The sequence below is a fragment of the Nyctereutes procyonoides genome, unplaced genomic scaffold, assembly GCF_905146905.1.
Source record: "Nyctereutes procyonoides isolate TBG_1078 unplaced genomic scaffold, NYPRO_anot_genome, whole genome shotgun sequence".
Taxonomy (NCBI): Eukaryota; Metazoa; Chordata; class Mammalia; order Carnivora; family Canidae; genus Nyctereutes; species Nyctereutes procyonoides.
Window position 1 is genome coordinate 18,394,668 of NW_026575145.1, and position 21,293 is coordinate 18,415,960.

A 21,293-nucleotide genomic window follows, 5' to 3' on the forward strand; every position below is an offset into this window, starting at 1 on the left:
TGGAGCAGCTGGTTGAGGACGCAAGGGCCGAAAGTTAGCAGCAGGAGCAGGATAACTAGAGGGCCCATAATGGTAGAGATTAGGGTGGTCAACCAGGGAGACTGGTTAAACCAGCTTTCAAACCAGCCCTGCTGGGCCTCCCGGTCCCTTTGTCTTTTATTTAACCTTTCCCTGAGTTTGGCCATGGAGTCTCTGATGACTCCAGAATGGTCTGCATAGAAACAGCATTCCTCTCCCAGGGCCGCACACAGTCCTCCCTCTTTCAGGACTAGTCAATCCAAGCCTCCCCTGTTGTGAAGTGCTACTTCTGAAAGTGAGGGGAGGGACTGTTCTAGCTTAGAAACGGACTGCTCTAGTGTCCGTAGATCCTCATCTACAGCTGTTTGGAGTTCTAGATAACGCCGTGAGCCCTGGATCAGAGCAGCTGCGCCAGGACCCACCCCAGCAGCGACCCCTAGTCCCAACATAACGGCTAAGGTTAGGGAGACAGGTTCGCGCCGAAAACGGGTGGGATGTTTATCATACTGATTTTCTAGAGTTTCAGCAGGGTGATAGAACACCCTGGGTATGATCTGCACCATGACACAGAAGTCGTTTGAGCTATTTAGAACCTTAGCCGACACACAGGGGGTGAGGCCTTTGTTGCATGCCCACCAAGTTCCCGGCTGGGGCTCCAGGTAAGAATCAGTCCCCAAAATCGGGGTGGTAGTGTTACAGAGTCTCTGGTAGCCCCGGGGGGGTGTTCCTATGCAGGTTCCCTGTCCTGTAACTTCTGTAAGGGTGAATTGTGGTTGGGAGTCGGGTGTGCATCCCTGAGTGCTAGTGATGTTATTATAGGTCCCTGAAGTAGCAATTCCCTCCTAATAAGGGGGAGGGGAAGCAAGGCAGAGCCAGCAGGATTTAGTTACATCGGGGCTGGTTCGATTAAGGGCCAGGAATGCCCCTATGATAAGATTAAACAGTCGTTGTCCCGTCTCGGGTGACGACCCAGGGGTTGGAGTGACCGCGAAGTTAGTGGGTGCGGCACTCCCTGCGGCTAGGGCCGGGGCAGCTCTTTGTTCCCCGAGGACCGCGTTAGGCCCGATCGCCACGGGGTCTGGGGATTCTATTTTTAGTTTAATTCTGAATATAAAACCATCATCTGTTCTTTCTTTGTATAACCTGAGTCCCCACGTATATCCATTGGCCCAGTAAGTAGCCCTTTTCCGGGCTCCGTGAAGGATATCCGTAGGGGATGACACCACCCTTGGCAGGGCCCATAATTAAGGGTTTTCCATTTGCTAAATGTCGGGTGAGTATAGTTAGCCTTGACAGTGATATAATCCCAGGAGGAGGAGGGCCTCCATTCTGTATCCCCAGTAGTTTCACACCCCCAATTTTTACAATAAAAATATTCCCCTCCTCCACAGGTGGGATTTAGCCTGCGATCTCTGTGGTGCCCGGGACAGACATAAAAGGGAAGAGTGCTTAGCATGGCCCTTCTGTCAGGCGTGCCACATCCTCCCCATGGGTCTAATCCCAGTCGCCCTGGAGGGCTTTCTTGGTTAGGGGCTCTAGAGGTGTCGAAGTATCCCTCTAGGTCCCATGGGCTAGGGGCCCCTATGGTTAGCTTGCATAGGTCAGGATATAGGTCAGGCCACCAGGTTCCCACGGGGGCGGTCTTAGTTATAGACCAGACCTCGTCACCCCCAGACGTTAGTACCTGCCAGGTTAACCTTTTGAGGGCATGAGGGTCACCTCTGGCGGAGGTGAAGAGCGCTAGGAGAGGTAGGAATATAACAACTGTCATTGAACAATTTTTGAAAGTCTTATCTTGAGCGGGTTTTGGGTGCGGTGGAGCTTCCATTGGAGCGGCTCGTCCGGTCCGTCCTGGCTGGCGTCAGCGGTGCTCGTTGATGGGGCGCGCTGGACGTGTGAGGCGTGGACCCAAGCAGCAATGCCGTCTACCTTTAAGGCGGTTGGGGTGGTCAGTAGTACAGTATATGGGCCCTTCCAGCGGGGCTCAAGCGTCCTGGACTGATGTCTCCTGACGTAGACGGAGTCCCCGATCTGGAACGGGTGTGGGCCGGTTGTGTCTCCGGGGCGGTAGACAGCCGCAAGGGGTTTCCAGATCTGGTGCTGGATAATCTGGAGCGCCTTTAGCCTGTCCTGTAAACCGGGAGTGTTAGCAAGAGGGTCAATAGCAGAATCTAGTAAGTCCGTTACTGGTGGGGGACCTCCATAGAGAATCTCGTAAGGAGTTAGCCCATGGCGCGCGGGAGTGTTCCGGACTCGGAACAGAACCATAGGGAGGAGTTGGACCCAGTCTCTAGTGCCAGTCTCCAATGTCAATTTAGTTAGGGTCTCTTTAATTGTTCTATTCATTCTTTCTACCTGACCTGAGCTCTGGGGTCTGTATGCACAATGTAATTTCCAATTTATCCCCAGTAATCTGGCCACCAACTGACTTACCTGGGAGACGAAGGCGGGGCCATTGTCCGACCCTATTACCTTGGGCAGTCCAAACCGCGGGAAAATTTCTTCCAGGATTTTCTTGACAACCACCTGGGCGGTTTCTCGCTTGGTGGGGAAAGCTTCTGTCCAGCCTGAAAAGGTATCTATAAACACTAGGAGGTACTTGTTACCATATTTACCTGGCTTGATTTCAGTGAAGTCTACTTCCCAATTAGTTCTGGGTCTTTCTCCCCTCATCCTGGTTCCCTCAGGCATCTTGAGGTGTTTGGTATTTACCTTAGCACAAGGTACACAAGCATCGGTTACCTGTTGGATCAGGGAGGGGAGTTTGGGAATGTAATAGGTCTGACCTTCTCTCCGGAGGAGTGCTTTTAATTTTTTGTGTCCGAGGTGAGTCCATCGGTGGAGGTGAGTCACCAGTTCTTTGGCCCTTTTCTGGGGCAGGACCGTCTTCCCTTGGTGTTTCCAGACCTTCATTTGCTCGTCATATCCTGCCCCTATTTGCTGGACGATATCTAGGTCGCTGTCTGAGTACTCGAGAGAGAGTTGCCCCGGTGTCCGGACAGCCTCGGGTACTTGTAGGGAGAGGGCCTGTGGGCCTAGTGCAGCGGCCCGTGCTGTCTCATCGGCCATCCTGTTCCCCTCTGCTACTGGGTCATTGCCTCGCTGATGCCCAGGACAGTGAATTATACTCAGTTTTCTCGGCAGAAAGAGGGAATGGAGAAGATCTTGTATTTCTTCTCTGTTTTTGATGTTTTTACCTGCTGAGGTTAGGAGACCCCTTCTACGGTATATTTCTCCATGAACATGGGCAGTTGCAAAAGCATATCTGCTGTCAGTATAAATGTTGACCTTTTTGTCCTTAGCCTTTCTTAGGGCCTGAGTTAGGGCTATAAGCTCTGCCCTTTGAGCTGAAGTCCCAGGCTCTAAGGCACTGGCCCAAATGACAGCTTTCCCATCTACCACGGCTGCCCCGGCTTTACGCTCACCATTTCGTAGAAAGCTACTCCCATCGGTGTACCAGGTTGCTTCAGCATCTGGCAAAGGCTGGTCCGTCAAGTCCCCTCTGGTGCCATGGACTTCAGCTAGGATCTGGTGACAATCATGCATTACTAGGGAGGGGGACTCGGTTTCTGGAAGCAAGGTGGCCGGGTTTAGAGATGTAGCCGTTCCAAACTGTATCCGCTCAGAATTCAGTAACATGGCCTGATAATGGGTGACCCGGGCGTTTGAGAGCCATCGATCAGGGGGCTGGCGGATGACTGTCTCTACGGCGTGGGGGGCCACCACAGTGAGGGGTTGGCCAAAAGTCAACTTGTCTGAGTCTTTTACCAGGACTGCCACAGCCGCTATTATTCGGAGACATGGGGGCCATCCTGCAGCCACGCTGTCTAATTTTTTTGAAAAGTATGCCACGGGCCTTTTCCAGGGTCCCAGTTTTTGAGTTAGGACCCCTTTTGCTATTCCATTATGTTCATCAACATATAGCGTAAAAGGCTTGGTTACATCTGGGAGGCTCAGGGCAGGGGCGGTCAATAAGGCCCTTTTTATTTTGTCAAAAGCCAATTGCTGCTCCTTTCCCCAGTGGTAGGGGGTGTTGGATTTCGTGAGAGGATATAGGGGAGCCGCCATCTCCGCAAACCCGGGTATCCAGAGGCGGCAGAACCCAGCACTGCCGAGGAACTCTCGTAGTCCTTTGGCATTAGTGGGTGCTGGGATCAGGGCTACAGCCTTTTTGCGGCTCTCCGTCAGCCACCTCTGGCCTCCTTCCAGGAGATATCCCAGATAGGTCACTTGTCTCTGGCCTATTTGGGCCTTTTTGGCAGAGGCCCTATACCCCAGTTCTCCCAGTCTCTCAAGCAGGGCCCCCGTACCTTTTACACAATCCTGTTCTGTCCTAGCCGCCAGGAGCAAATCATCCACGTACTGCAGAAGGACGAGGTCTGGATGGCCAACTCGGAAATCTGCCAAATCCCGATGCAAGGCCTCATCGAACAAAGTAGGGGAGTTTTTGAATCCCTGTGGCAGCCTTGTCCAAGTGAGTTGTCCTGAGAATCCCGTCTCAGGATCTTTCCATTCAAAAGCAAAAATAGGCTGGCTTTGAGAGCTTAACCTCAGGCAGAAGAATGCATCTTTTAGATCTAACACCGTATACCAGACATGGCTTGGGGGTAAGGTGCTGAGCAAGTTGTAGGGATTCGGCACCGTGGGATGTATGTCCTCTGTCCTCCAGTTAACCTCTCGTAAATCTTGTACCGGCCGGTAATCTCCTGTGCCGGGTTTTTTTACGGGTAATAGAGGAGTATTCCAGGGCGACTGGCAAGGTATTAAAATGCCCAATTGTAATAGTCTCTGTATATGTGGCCGAATGCCTTCTTTGGCCTCTTTGCTCATTGAATATTGCCGGATCGATATGGGGGTGGCTGAGGGTTTTAAGTTTATAATTATGGGCGGCTGGTTTACAGCTAGTCCCATTCCGGCCGTTTCCACCCAGGCCTGAGGGTAGTTAGTGAGCCATTCAGAATCTAGGGGCTGCACGGCCGGTGGAGAGTCCTCGTGCAGCCGGTGTTCATCCTCTAGGCGCAAGGTCAGTACCTGGAGGGGCTGCCCTCCCGCGCCAGTAATAGTGGCCCCTTTTTGCTGAAAATGTATCTGGGCCCCTACTTTTGAAAGAAGGTCTCTGCCTAGGAGAGGGTAAGGGCAGTCTGGGACCAGTAAGAAGGAATGCGTTACTTGCCCAGTGCTCAGGTGGACCTTCCGTTCGGTTGTCCATCGATATAACTTGCCTCCAGTTGCCCCCTGAACCCAAGACGTTTTAGAGCTCAAGGGTCCTTTTGCCTCAGTTAAAACTGAATGTTGAGCTCCCGTATCGACCAGGAAGGTCACCGGCTGTCCCCCCACTTTAAGGGTTATCCGAGGCTCGGGGGGGGGGTTCCTGGCCCTGACACCCCTAATCTTCATCTTCTAGGGACAAAACAGGAATGGGCTTCTTTTTAGGTCCCTGCGTTTGGCCCCTCCTTGGGCAATCTTTAACCCAATGTCCTTTTTCCTTGCAGTAGGCACACTGGTCTCGTTCAACCCGTGGTCCTCTTTTGTCTCCCAGGTCCCTACTCTGTCCTGACTTACTCTGCCCTGAGCCCTGTACTACGGTGGCCAGTATCCTAGTCAGCTCTTTGTTACGTCTTTTATCTCTCTTATCCTCCCGTTCCTCTTGCTCTTTACGGATCCTTTCCTCCCTTTCCTCTAGGGTTTCTCGCTTGTTAAAAACCTTCTCTGCCTCTTTCACTAAGTCCTGTAAGGTGTACCCCTGAAGTCCCTCCAACCGTTGTAACTTATTACGAATATCCGAGGCCGACTGTCCAATGAAGGACATAATTACATCTGGTTGGCGGTCTTCAGCCAAGGGGTCAAAGGGAGTATCCATGCGGTAGCCTTCTATTAACCTCTCCAGAAAACCTGCCGGCGTCTCCTCTTTTCCCTGCACTATAGCACGTACCTTTGCCAAATTGGTGGGGCGACGCCCTGCCCCTTTGAGACCCGCTAGGAGTACCTGGCGATAGAGACGGAGCCGCTCCCTACCAGCAACAGTGTCGTAGTCCCAGGTCGGGCGAACCAAGGGGAAAACATCCTCAATCTCATTAGGCAGCCGGGTCGGCCTCCCGTCCGCCCCCGGGACGTTTTTCCGAGCTTCGAGGTACACGCGCTGTCTCTCCTCCGTGGTGAGGAGAGTCTGCAGGAGCTGCTGGCGGTCATCCCAGGTCGGCTGGTGGGTCAACAGAATTGACTCAATTAATCCGGTTAGCGCCTGGGGGTCTCGGGAGAAGGAGGGGTTATGAGTTTTCCAGTTGTAAAGGTCAGAGGCAGAGAACGGCCAATATTGCATCTGGCCGCCTACTGACCGGAGGGGAAATGCCTGGGAGGTCCAGACGTCTTCCGACTCTCCCCCGCGCTCTCGCCGAAAGCGGAGGCGACTGGCGAGCGGGGGTGAAGCGAGGGGTTGCCCCTCTGCCCCCGTAGAGTCGGGGGACGGAGCTGAGGGAGCGGAGGGAGAGGTAGGGGCCTCCGAGCGGGGCGTTGGGGGTTGGGCATAAGGGGGAGGGGAGGAGTCCAAGAGAAGGAGACTGTCCTGGTCCCCTGGGAGCACAGGCGGCTCCTTAGGTTTTGATTCAGGAAATTTTAGGGGGCAAAGGGTGGATGGAGAGGAGGGACGGGGAATTGGGGGAGTGTGGCAGGGAGGGAGTGAGGGTCTCGGGCCCGGTCCCCCTTGAGAAGGGATAAAGCAATTTATCCAGGGGGGGGGATTCTTAGCGAGATCCTCCCATACTATGATGTACGGCACCTGATCGAGGTGTCCATTGGGTCCTGGCTGGAAGACCAGGGCCTTCACCTGCAAGATAATATCAATATTAAAAGTTCCGTTCCTGGGCCACCCGACGTTGAAAGCGGCCACTCTGAGGAGCAGAAGGTGACCCATCTTCGTCTTCTGACTTCGACCGAAAGATTGTGTGCCCGGCCGGCGACTTCTTTCCAGTGATCTAGAGTGAGGCTTAAAGGGGTGGTTACAGTCTGCCCCATGGGTGTAGAGAAGGGGTGAGCGGTGAGGAGGAGGACAGGAAAGGAAGAAAAACACGGAACGAACAGACGCACACGAACGACAGGACTGGCGCGGCAGATTCAGATGGGAGCGGTCGCGAACCACGACCCTCCCCGAAGAGGAGGGAGTGCCGGGGCTCCGTTCCTCTTCCAGACCACTCCGGAGTCCGACTCCGGAGGGGGACCAGGGGTCTCAGGCACGTCTGCCTCCCCCGCTGGTCCAAATACAGAATACAGAGTACAGCGTCCTGCAGGCACAATACAGACCCGGCACAAAACAGACCCGGCCAGTCAGACAAACGGACGAGACAGATATGACATTTAGCGAGCTCGGTCTTACCTCCTACCGGTCTTAGGATTGAGTCTGGGGCGTCTCGGATCCCGGACGAGCCCCCAAATGTTGGACCCTGGCTCACGGGTGCCAACGTGGCCCGGTGGACGCCCCAGAGACCCAGACCCCAGACAGGCAGATGCAATTAGCAAGAGGGTTTATTGAACGTTTGCGCAAACGGGCTCTCCGCCTCCGAGGAGGAAAAGAGCCCCGATTAGCAGTTACAGGGATCTTTTAAAAGGCAAAAGGAAAGAAACTGCCTAAAGACAAAAGAACCGCGGGAGTCGCGTAGCATCCAGGTTGATTTCGGGGAGGGTCAACATGAACCTATTCAGGGACATTCCAATCAGGGTGTGGGGGGGGAACGGTTTTCTTATTGTAAACAGAATGCTTTTAGTTGCTAAAATTTCAGGAAGAAGACTGGATGGGCTGCCTCTGGATTAGGGCTGGCCCTACTTACAAGGGGGGAGGTTTCTTCAGTCTGTAGCCTCATTAGCATTTGGTGTTACCATTGTTCTGGATTTTGGCCATTCTTATCATATGCTGTGGTATCTTATTGTTAATTTGCAGTTCTTAATGATGTGATATTGAACATCTTTTTATATAATTATGTGCTATCTTATATCTCCTTTGGTAAGGGATCTGTTTAAAGTCTTTTGAACATTTTAAAAATGGTATTTTTCATTTTCTTGTTGTTGAGTTTTTAGTTTTTTTTCTTTACTTTTATGTATATTTGGGAAAACAGTCCATTATCAGATGTGTCTTTCACAAATATTTTCTTCTAGTCTGTGATTTGTCTTCTTAATCTCTTGATGTTTATTTTTCTTACAATGCATCCTGAATTTTTCCAAAATTCTGTGGATAATTTAATTTAATTTTTGGAGAAAGAATCATTACAATCTATAAAGTTGCCTGGCAGAATTAGATTTTACCTATTTTATCATTTTTATGTACTCACTATTAATTGTAGTAAAATAAATATAACCAATATATTATGTTTAAATTTTAATCTTTAGTTGAAAACCATTAAATATTTGAGGCTCAAGGAGGCAGAAATGTTAAGTATCTAAATTACAGGAGCTATTAAAACCATAATAAAAGTAAATATTTCTTAAATTTAAAATTTCTTAATTTACAATAATGAAAATCAATGATCAATTATAGTGAGAAACAAAAAGTTCTTTTTTTTTAAAGATTTTATTTATTTATTCATGAGACACACACAGAGAGAGGCAGAAACATAGGCATAGGGAGAAGTGGGCTCCATGCAAGGAGCCTGATGTGGGACTGGATCCCGGAAATCTAGGATCACACCCTGAGCCAAAGGCAGATGTTTAACCACTAAGCCATCCAGGTGTCCCAAGAAACAAAAAGTTTTTGAATAATAGAAATATATTTGATAACTTTCAAACATCCTTTTCCTTAGGTAATTATTTCCATATTCACCCAAATTTATCAGAACTTCCAATGAATTACATTAGATAAGCAGCAGTTTCAACTTTTATCTTGCTCACCTTCGGAAGGCACTAAATTACAGAGAACCGACAAAAAGAGACATGAGATGAAAAAAGGAAGAATGCACATTAAATCATCATAACTCAATGAAGCTTGACTATGTGGTTGAAACTGTATAACCCAATTATTATTAATCCAATTTATATATCCAAAATAACATTGTGAAATAAAAAATATTTTAATCAGAGTTTATATGCAGAATAGCAATTAGAAATACAATGTAATCTCTGTGAAAGCTCTGGAATAATAAAAGTTATTCCCATTACTATTATTAAAATCTCATAAAATGTACATCTTGATATCCCTTGGAAAAGGTGAAAATCCACTTATAATTCCTTAGGAATGAATAAACGCAGTCAACCCCCAAGGAATTAAGATAAGATGAGAAAAAGCTATAAGAATAGATCTCTTAAGCCTGAGAAACTAAATTCATTCGCTGAGGTGCAATAAGAAATAAGCAAAGTAATGTGAAAAGTAGAATAAAGAATCTGGAGACACAGAAGTCAAGATGACACAGAAATTCTCTGAGCTTTGAAACAAGTTTCCTACGCATTCTTTCATTGATGGCTACAAGAGGTTCCATTTGAAGAAATGCTTGTTTACTTTGTTATCATCAATGTCAGACTTCTTTAAGGAGGCTTATAACAAATGATGGAGCAAACAGTGAATCTGCTTATTAAAAGAAATAACTACACTGAGTCTGAACAAAGATATTCTCTTAGAATTTGAGAATATGTAATCACTACTACGTGAAATCTGTACACATTAGGCAAACATAGAATACCACATAAGTAAGTATACCTTATGCAGCCATATACATATATGTAGATTTACACAGTATTATTATAAATCTGGAAACTGGAGCTTCCATTTTCTTTAAGAATCTGTCCCATAACAAGGCTGTACAGTATTGGAATCCAGGACTGAGACTATAGAGTCAAATAGTTCAAGAAGGTGGTACAGACATAGTGTAAGAATATTCAAACAGATTAACCAATGCATTACTCTCCATCACTTAGGAAAAAAAAGAAGTAAAGAGATTTGTATGTGATGATATTTATAAGATGGATCCTACTGGCACCAATCCTACCCTATTCCTAGCAATAACTCGGTAATATTCAAAATAGTAATATTCTGAATTTACCTATCAGGTGATGTTTGGAAAAGAGTTATTGACCAGTAGTAACAGAGCAGTACCCTCAGTTGGAGTTCCCTTATTTTTGAAAATTATAGCATCCCTGATAATTTTTTTTGAAATTTCCTTTATGTATATAGGTTTTAAAAGACTTGGTTTCTGTGTGACCTAGATGTAAAGTCAAAGGCATCTCACATTGTACAATTCACACATTCTTAAGATGGGTATAAATTGATATTTTATGATACAGATCATTGAGTCATATTTTAAATTTATAGGAATACTTTTATAAAGTGTATTGCCATATCTTGATCTTTTTTATTTATAAATATTCATGGAGATTTTTAAAAATTTAATTTAGTATGCTAAATGTTTTGCTGCATAATCTTCATTATTTTTTCAAACTCTACAGTGTTGTCTAAATTGTAATATGTCTGGGCATATCAGATGGCTCAGCAGTTTAGCGCCCAGGGCCTGATCCTGGAGACTCGGGATGGAGTCCCATGTCAGGCTCCCTGCATGGAGCCTCTGCCTGTGTGTTTGCCTCTCTCTCTCTCTCTCTCTCTCTCTCTCTCGAATAAATAAATAAAATATTTTTAAAAATAATAGTTAAAAAATAATGTCTAAGAAATTCATGCAGCATTGTAGTACCCACAGAACTCCAATATCATGCAATGAATATAGAAAGAACTCGATATTGGCTTCTTGACCTAAATGATAAGAAAGATTTAGGAAATGCACCTGTAACTAAAATTTTGTTCTTGATGATGATGATGATGATGATGATCTTCAGTATTAGACTCTGTCTTGTTCTGAGTCTTTATACTTCTTCTAACAGCTGAGAATTGTTTTGTTTCACTTTTCAGATTTCTTTCATAATTCCTGAAGTTCCTAATGAGAATTTAAAGCTTTCCAGCTAATTCCTGTGTATAAACTTTGAAGAAGCCAACCATTGGCTAACCAGTGTTGCACATCAGACTCTGAAACATTTGCCCCTAAATAGAGCTCTACTATTATTGGTAGGTTATCACAGTCCTAACTTTCCTGGATTTTATGTGAATCTCACTTTCAGTCCTCTAATGTCATCTCAGGAGTTCTCTTCAGGAACTTTTATCTACCCTGATGTTCTGACCCTTCACTTTGAAATGTAGGCATTGTCTAAGTCCTACTTAAAACCAGTAACTCATTGACTACACTGTTGTACTGGTCAGACTCTGCAGTGTCTTGTAAACATTCAGTTCATTATCAGGAAATAGCAATAGAGCTGAAGGGCTCTTGCAAATCTCTTGATTGATAGCTGTGAAGTTATCAGTGTAAACATAGATCTCTACATCAATCCTGAATACTCAGACCCTGTTGCCCTGTGTGTGGAAGTGAGTGAGGGATGTGCAGCAGAAACACAGTAAGTATAAGGAAGAGGAAAAGGGGTTTCTTTATTTTCTACTTTTTCTCCTTCTCAATTTCCTCATTATGGACTATCTCAAGTTTGCCACCCAGTCACTGGGATGAGGAGCCTGGAAAAAATTGCATCAGAGACTGAAATAATAGATCATTACTTATAGGGACTAGAGGTGAATTTTCCATGAAGAGCTACTTTGAACCTAAGAAGTACAGCAGCATAATTACTAAAGCAATGAGTGTATGGCCCAGAAAACAAATCTAGGAAACTAATAAAATTTTTTTTTGTTCTAATAAATTTTAAGTTTGTGAATATCCTTTGTAGCTTTGCATACCACTCACCAAAACATTTGCCAGATGATGGCAAGAAAAGAATTGCTGCAGGCTTATACAGCCTCGAGATCAAGATGAAACCAAGAGAGTCAAGATCTCTCTTGCTGTGAGTATTGCTGTGAGAGGATTTTAAAAAATATATTTAATTGATAGAGAGCGAAAGAGAGCTCACAGGTATGATGTGAGGAGGGGCAGAGAGAGGGAGAGTCACCTAAGCAGGCCCCACACTAAACTCAGAGCCTGATGGGAAGTTGGGGGAGAGCTTCATCTCACTATCAGATCATGACCCTGAGATCATGAGCTGAGCCAAAACCAAGAGTTGTTCACTTAACTGACTATACCACCCAGGTGCCCCAAGCCTTGTGAGGATTTTATAACCTTATATAGTAACCCAAAAACATGAAGACTGAATTCATTTGTAGTTTTTAATTAAATTGAGTAAACTACTTCTAAATGATAAGTTGTTTTTCTTTCTTAAATATTAAAACTATAATGAGACAAGGAGAGTAGATCAAACTCTCTGTCAGTGAGACATGGCTAAAGATTTGGTTGGGACCTACACACAGTGAATCTATAGATTTCCAATGTCATTTATTTAGCCATTAATTATAACTATAGTATTTGAAGTGGGGCACTAATAGGCAGCTATAGGTAGGGACTCTTGATTAACTTGGTGAATTTGGTGGATTTGGTAAAGAGGTGGCTATAACACCACGGGTTAATCTGGACATATTTAACAAACACTCTAGGAGTTATGTGCATCAGTTATTCATATTATATCAGTTTTTTAATGTGCTTACTTCCAATAGTAATAGTTTTGAGAACAGAAAGGATTCAGTCATCATATTAATAAAAGTAGAATATTTAATGAGTAACACATTCTAAATGAATATTAAATTATATTCATTGTTATCTTTATAAATTTTTAGGAAAAAAAATGTCCTAAATAAGATTAATCACTTTCATCTCAACATTCAGCTATAAATGGCTTTGTTTATTAATCTAGAAAGTCATTCAAAGACTTTTTTAGTAGTTGTTAAAGGGATCCCTGGGTGGCGCAGCGGTTTGGCGCCTGCCTTTGGCCCAAGGTAAAACTTCCAACTGGTAAAACAGCAGCCCCAAATATATAGTTGTTTTTAATTTCTCATCAGGACATAGTGGACTTAATATGCACCTCATAACTGCTGGGCATGGAGCAAGTGCATCCCGGATTGATTCGTCTCATGGTCATCTGCTAGGCTTGCTTGTTGACTGCTCAGGATTTGCTCAAATCTTTGCCATGTGACATAGGTAAAGAGAATTTACATGGATAGCCTGAATTTAAATAACAATGAATATCATGCAAATATTGGGCCATTTTTGTCCAGTGGTATAATGTCTTCATCCTCTATTTTAACTTAGATTCTTTTTTTTGTTTGTTTTTAGATTTTATTTATTTATTCATGAGAGACACAGAGAGAGAGTCAGAGACATAGGCACAGGGAGAAGCAGCCTCCCTTCAGGGAGCTCAATGCGGGACTCGATCCCGGGATCCTGGGATCTTGGGACCATGCCCTGAGCAGAAGGCAGAGGCTCAACCACTGAGCCACCCAGGTTTCCCTCTAACTTAAATTCTATGGATAAGTATTTCTCTGTGCACTCTTTTTTTCCCATTTGAAAACATGATCAAACAAATTTTTGAATTTAGCATTTCTAGCATAAGTAACATATTGTCCACAAACAAATTATAAGATTATCTTATAGGGACCTGGGTGGCTCAGTGGTTGAGCATCTGCCTTCAACTCAGGGAGTGATCCTGGGGTCCTGAGATCGAGTCCTGCATCAAGCTTCCCACAGGGAGCTCCCTTCTGCCTGTGTCTCTGCTTCTCTTTCTCTCTCATGAATAAATAAATAAAATCTTTAAAAAGAAAGATTATCTTACATATTTGGAAGTCATTGCTTTCATTTAGGAAGCCATTCACAGAAACTGTGTCTATAAAATTGACCAGCCTTCCAATAAGCCGCACATACAGTAAAAACTTCCTATTCCAGATGTCATTAGTTGAACATTACCAAAGTCTTAAAAATGTTAAATGAATAGGAAATAATACCTCTGAGTAGCCAATAAAGTCATGGTTTCAAAACTTATGTATTTTGCTCTTGGTTTATAAATTTTAGAAATACCATAGCACTTTCATTACGAATCTAATTGTTTAAGACACAGTTGGAAGAGGCCTGATTATCTGGCTTTCACTGCAAAATAGATGACAACCAACAAATTCAAAACTCAGAATGGACATAGAGCAGAAGAACAGCTATTGGTCCTTTTAATTTTAGCACAGAGACTATGATAAGGATATCAAGAGAGACTAGAGGCACATGGACTAGCCAAGGGAGAGTCTTTCTAGACTTACCTAATATCACTGCTTTTACTGCTGGTCTAAACAGCTCAATTCTCTTAACCACCTAATGAACATATTTGACAGTTTTTCTTCTCAAACTTGTGTACAGGTAAGTAAAATTTTGAAGTCAATTATAAAGTGTAAATGAGAAGGAAAAAAACATTTGATACTTAAGAACCAAGCCTTTATTCTTACAATGAAAGTACAAGATGTAGTTGGGATATTTTTAAGCTAAACCCTGATTATAGCCTTAGTTAATCAGAAGTCTTAGTATATGAAGTATTCTTCAATCTTACTTTCTGGTGAGTTAAGGACTTTCTAGTCAGAAACTCTCATGTTTTAAATGTCCCAAAATTCTTATTAGTCTACTTTTAACCTTGATAAGAATGGTAAAGATAATAGAAACTGTGTTTAATTTTTGAGATTATAGTACTTTCAAGCTCTCAATTTAATGTCAATTCTCATATCATTCTGTAGATGGACAATGTATATGTGATATATTTTAATCTTAACTAAACCTTATGCAGTTCATATTATTGCTAGACTTTAAATGTATCTTATACCAATCTTCCTCTTTCTTTGAAAATTTTGTAGATACAATTTGATGTTCTATTTAGCTGGATTCTCATTCAACTGAATTTTTCTTAAAAATATTTTTGAAAGTCTTAAATTAAAATAGAAAAAGAAAATGTTAACCTCTGAAAAGATTTTTAAAATACCAGAATAATTCCACATTGCTTCAACAGTTTTCAAAAAGTATTTATGCCCAAAATAGAAAAGTATCAGATGGATAGGCTATGAATGGCTGTATAAGGTTCAGTCTAGTCAAAAAAAGCCAATTTTAATATAGTCATAATTGAGATTGAAGTATGAAGGAAAACTTTCATTAGTTTCATTAGTGATGTAAGAAAAATCCTTTTTCTAAAACCTTATTTTAAGGCAAGATCATTAGTCATTTTAATAATGATGGTATATTATTATTATATATTATTTAACTAGATGTTTGATAATTTCTTGTGACACCTGCTGAGAAAATTGTAAGTTGATAAAATAGAATATTATATACATTTTTAAAATTTTGCCTACAAATAACTTTGACACTTTTCTGTATAGAAAAGTAATTTAATTCTGAAATAAAAGTACATGTTGTAGAATACATAGAATAAATATGTTAGTTCTGGATGGGCAATTAGATCTTAAAATATAATGGAAGAGGGCGGAGGAGTAGAGGGATCCTAAGCTTGTCATCCTTTGACTACAGCTAGATAGTTGTCACATCATTCTGAACACCTGGGAAATCTATCAGAGATCTGAGAAAAGAAACACTGCAACTCTACAAGTAGCAATTCCATTGTATACATAGACCACATCTTCTTTATAGTTTCCTTTAACAAGCAGTCCAAAACATAGCCAGGATCTAGTTGTTGTTCTTGTTGTTGTTTTTCTGTTATCATGGTTGTTGTTGTCGTTTCTCTTTCTTTCATCTTTCTTTTCTGGACAAAATGATGAGATATAGAAATTCACCCCAAAGAAAGAATGGGAAGGATTCCATTGCCAGGGATTTAATCAATACAGATACAAGTAAGATGTCTGAACTAGAATTTAAAACAATGATAAGGAAGGGACTAGCTGGCCTTGAAAACAAAATAGAAGATACTAGAGAATTCCTTACTGTAGAAATAAAAGAACTAAAATCTTATCAGGCTGAAATTAAAAATGTTATTACTGAGATGCAGTCCCACGTGGAGGCCGTAAAAATAAGGATGGACACAGCAAAAGAGCAAATCAGTGATATAGAAGATAAAATGGCATACTGGGTCACAAATCAGGTCTCAACCAACACAAAAGATGGAGCTCATACTCAGACTACAATGTTTTAAAACTTGAAGTCAACCACGTGAAAAAATTTGGAAGGACCACAATACATGGAGGTTAAAGAACATCCTACTAAAGATTGAATGGGTCATCCAGGAAATTAAAGAATAATAAAAACACATGGAAGCAAAGGAAAAAACAGTCCCAAACCCTTGGGATGTAGCAAAGGCAGTCCTAAGAGGGAAGTATATAGCAATACAGGCCTTCCTCAAGAAACAAGAAAAGTCTCAAATACACAACCTAACGTGGCACCTAAGGAAGCTGGAAAAAGAACAGCAAATAAAGCCCAAATCCAGCAAGAGAAATGAAATAATAAATATTAGAGCAGAAATCAGTGAAATAGAAACAAACAAACAAAAAAAAAAACAGTAGAGCAGATCAATGAACTAGAAGCCGGTTTTATGAAAGCATAAGATTGATAAACCCCTATCCAGACTTATTAAAAAGAGAAAGGACCCAAATAAAATAGTGAAAGAAGGGGAGAGATCACAACAAACATCAAATAAGTATAATTATAAGAGAATTTTATGAGCAATTATATGCCATCAAATTAGCTAATTTGGAAAAAAAATGATAAATTCTTAGAATCATACGAACCACCAACCGAAACAGGAAGAAACAGAAAACCTGAACAGATCCAAAACCAGCAAGGAGATTGAAGCAGTAGTCATAAAAACTCCCAAAAAACAAGAATTCAGAGCCAGATAGCTTTCCAAGGGAATTCTACCAAACATGTAAAGAAGAATTAATACCTATTCTTCTGAAACTCTTCCAAGAAAATAGAAATGGAAGGAAAACTTCCAAATTCATTCTATGATGGCAGAATTATTTTAATCCCCAAACCAGACAATGACACCACTATAAAAAAGAGAATTACAGACCTATATCCCTGATGAAAATGAATGATTTCTCACCAAAATACTAGCCAGTAGGATCCAACAGTACATTTAAAGGATTATTCACCATTACCAAGTGGGATTTCTTCCTGGTCTTCAGGGGTAGGTCAACATCCACAAATCAATCAATGTGATATGCCACATTAATAAAAGAAAGGACAAGAAACATATGATCCTCTCAAGAGATGCAGAAAAAAACATTTGACAAAGTATAGCATCCTTTCTTGTTAAAAACCGTCTGCCATGTAGGAATAGAAGGAACATGCCTCAATATCATAAAAGCCATACATGAAAGACCCACAGTGAATATCATCCTTCATGGGGAAAAACTGAGAACTTTCCCCCTAAAGTCAGGAACACAACAGAGGTTCACTCTCATCACTGTTGTTCAACACAGTACTGGAAGTCTTAGTCTCAGGAATCAGACAATAATAAGAAATAAAAGGCATCCGAATTGTAAAGAAGTCAAACTGTCATTCTTGCAGACCACATGATATTCTATGTAGAAAACCCAAAACACTCCAGCAAAAAATTGCTAGAACTTATGCAGGAATTCAGCAAAGTCGCAGAATATAAAAATCAATGCACAGAAGTCAGTTGCATTTCTATGCACTAACAATGAGAAAGAAGAAAGAGAAATCAAAGAATTGATCCCATTTACAAATGTGCCCAAACCCATAGGATAACTAGGAATAAATCTAACCAAAGAGGTAAAGGATTTCAGTGAACATATAATTAAGGATCTCTCACTGCACCTTCCTTGATGCAGGCAAAAATGTATCTTGTAAACATGATCCTCACACACCTTCTTTCTTCCATGATCTCATTCCTCTTCTTTCTTATTCTTTTGCAGAGAAATTATAATGACCCCAGGCTGGCTTTCTTGCTTGCTTGGCCCATATTTACTCATCACAAACACATGTATCAGACCTGTTGGCCATAAGAGCGCAATAATTTTCCAAAAGCAGCCCTCTGATTTTCTGCCACAGATCACTTTAGTAAGCTACTCACCTATAGACATTTTGTTCAACATGTGTCATTGACTAATCTATCTGGTGTTTCCCAAATTACAGAAGCTATATCAGCTATCCAAATTGTCCCGTTAATGTCCTTCTTTTGATTTCAACTGAGCAAGAAGCATCTCTCACTGCTCCACTACATCATGTGGAGGTGGAATATGGGATACCAACATACAAATTCCTCTAAAGCAAGTCCAGTTTTTCAAAAGTGTCAGTCTCTTATATGTGGTAAGTAAATAATGAGCTACAAATGGTAATCGTGGGAGATCTGCTATGCCAGCTTACATGATATCCCACTTCAAAAAGAATCAAAGATACTTAGCTCTATTTAACTGCAACCACAGTAATAAGCAGAGGTAAAATTGCTGTCAATCAGATTCTTATATAATCAAATTTATATTCCTAAACATGACAAATGAAAGGAAAGCATTATTTAAATAATAGTTTTGAATAATTTAATAAATACTATACTTTTTAAATTCACAACAGGCAAATAATATGTCCTTATGGGACAGTATTACAATGAAATAGTTAACACTTACTGAAACGTTTATGCATATGATATAAAGGACTATACTTTTTCTAAAGAACATTGTTTTGTTTTTAAATATTTTTTGAGTGCCTATTATTTTATTTTTAAATTTTATTTATTTATTCATGAGAGACAGAGAGAGAGACCAAGACATAGAGGGAGAAGAAGGCTCCCCACAGGGAACCTGATACGGGTCTTGATCCCAGGACCCTGGGATTATGACCTGAGCCAAAGGCAGACTCAACCAGTGAGCCACCCAGGCACCCTTCTAAAGAACATTGTAACTCTGAACTTCCATTGGCAAGGCATTCCGGTGTTCCTAATCAAGACCTAACATTGTTTCAGGGCCACCAGCACTACCTCTTTCAATGGTAATAATGATACCTTTGCATTTGTTTTTTTTGTTTTTTTTAAGATTTTTATTTATTTATTCATGAGAGACACAGAGAGAGAGAGAGAGGCAGAGACACAGGCAGAGGGAGAAGCAGGCTCCATGCAGGGAGCCTGACATGGGACTCCATCCCAGGTCTCCAGGATCACGCCCTGGGTTAAGGCAGGCACTAAACCACTGAGCCACCCAGGGATTCCCTGACACCTTTGCATTTGTTATGAAAAAAAAAATGTCACATTGAAGCTTCTTTGAGGGTAAACATAAGATAGGATACAGGTATTACTTATTCCTCATGACACTTGTACTGATTACAAGCATTCATTTGCTGCAGTGGAAAACAAAAGATCTGAGACTCAAAGAACTGCTTGAAATTAAAAAAGTGGATGGTTATGGTTTTGGTTCAGTTTTGGTATGGTAGGCTTTGCAGACCTGACATATGTCAATATTGTCAGGCGGTATGACTAGAGAAAAAGAACTAAGAGTCCAAACTCACCATTTAAATATTATTGTATCAATGAACGCTAGTAGTTACTTCAGTAATATATAACACAATATGTTATAATATATAACACAAAACATAATTCTAGACACTAGTGTTATGTATATAGACTTTTAGTGCTTCATTATTCTGGTTATTTAATCAATGTTGTAGGACTATAAAGGATGCTTATTCATTAACCAATCTCAAAATATGCTAAACTAAACCAACAATTCAAACAAAATAACTCTATTTCATCATAAATATATTCCTGCTGGCATGTCTTAATCAAATAAAGTTAATATATTTTATTACATTTTTATTTAAATTCTAGTTAGCTAACATACAGTGTAATATTACTTTCAGGTGTACAATACAGTGATTCAGCACTTCCATACAACACCCAATGCTCATCACTAGTGCACTCCTTAATCCCTATCTTCTATTTAACCTTCCTTACCTCCCTTCTGATAATCATTAGTTTGTTCTTTATAGTTAAGAGTCTATTTCTTGGTTTGCCCTGCTCTCCTTTTTCTTTCCCCTTGCTCATTTGCTTGTTTCTTAAATTCCACGTATAAGTGAAATCATATGGTATTTTTCTTTCTCTGACTGATTTATTTCACTTAGCAAAATCCCTGTAGTGCCACCCATATCATTGCAAATGGCAAGATTTCATTCTTTTTGATGGCTGAGTAATATTCCATTAGATAGATAGATAGATAGATAGATAGATAGATAGATAGATAGATGATAGATAGATAGAAGACGATAGATAGCTTCTTTACCATTCATCTGTCAATGGACGTCTGGGTTCTTTCCATATTTTGGCTATTGTGAACATTGCTGCTATAAACATTGGGGGGCATGTGCTTCTTTGAATCACTATTTTTCTATTCTCTGGGTAAATAACTTGTAGTGCAATTGCTAGATCATAGGGTAGTTCTTTTTTTAACTTTTTCAGGAACATGTTTTAATGTTTTCTAGAATTGGCTGCTGCACCAGTTTGCATTCCCACCAACGGTTAAGAGGATTCCCCCTTCTCTGCATGCTCACCAACGTTTTGTTTCCTAAGTTGTTAATTTTAGCCATTCTGCCCAGTGTGAGGTAGTATCTCATTGGTTTTGATTTGTATTTCCTGTTGCTGAGTAGCATTGATTTAAGTGTCTGTTGGCAATCTGCAGGTCTTCTTTGGAGAAATGTCTGTTCATGTTTTCTGCCATTTCTTGACTGGATTTTTGTTTTTTAGGTGTTGAGTTTGATAAGTTCTGTATGGGTTTTGGATACTAGCTCATTATTATCTGATAAGACATTTGAAAATATCTTCCCCCATTCTATAGGTTGCCTTTTAGTTTTGTTGACAAATTTTAATGAAAAAAATTTCAGATTTTGATATTATGTGGAATTATAAATCTTAATTGTTTATGTGAAGTTGTTTTTAATCACTAGAAGTCACAGAAGACTTTTCATTAACCAGATATGTTAATAGCACCTGTCTACAATTTCACCCTATTGAAAGACAAGAGTTCACATTACAAAATGGTTTTGAATGGATGCATTAGGAGGCAAGGCTGGAGATTTAAGTTGCTTTCTGATTGTACTTTATACTTCCTTTTATTCAATGTGTCTATTACTGTATACATGAGGATTTCTATATTTAAGTAGAACTATATGTCAAGATTTGAATAGACATTAATCAGTAAATCGTACTGTTACATGTATTGATAATACAGTTAAGGGATGAATCTAAAGTCAATAGATAAAAGAAGTTAAAAGAAAAAATAATCATGAATTGACCAAAAAAAAAAAAAACTCAGCCTCAATAATATCCAAAGAAATGCATTCATCATTTTTAAAGATCCAGTTAGGTGATTAAATAAAGTTAATATTGAATATTATGGAGAATGTTGAGAGATGGGATATAGAAAACATTACTGTTAGTGCTATAAATTAGAATATATTTTT

General features: G+C 41.2%; 1 protein-coding gene across 1 annotated transcript in view; it reads right to left on the minus strand.

The window, feature by feature from the left end:
- Nucleotides 1-1,406: 1,406 nt before the first annotated feature.
- LOC129499388 (uncharacterized) overlaps nucleotides 1,407-21,293 on the minus strand; it is a 91,211-nt gene continuing 71,324 nt past the window's right edge. The window contains 3 exon segments of the mRNA XM_055309053.1: nucleotides 1,407-2,148; nucleotides 2,452-5,413; nucleotides 5,415-6,315. Coding sequence (XP_055165028.1) covers nucleotides 1,786-2,148; nucleotides 2,452-5,413; nucleotides 5,415-6,315 — 4,226 coding nt within the window. The 3' untranslated portion in view covers nucleotides 1,407-1,785.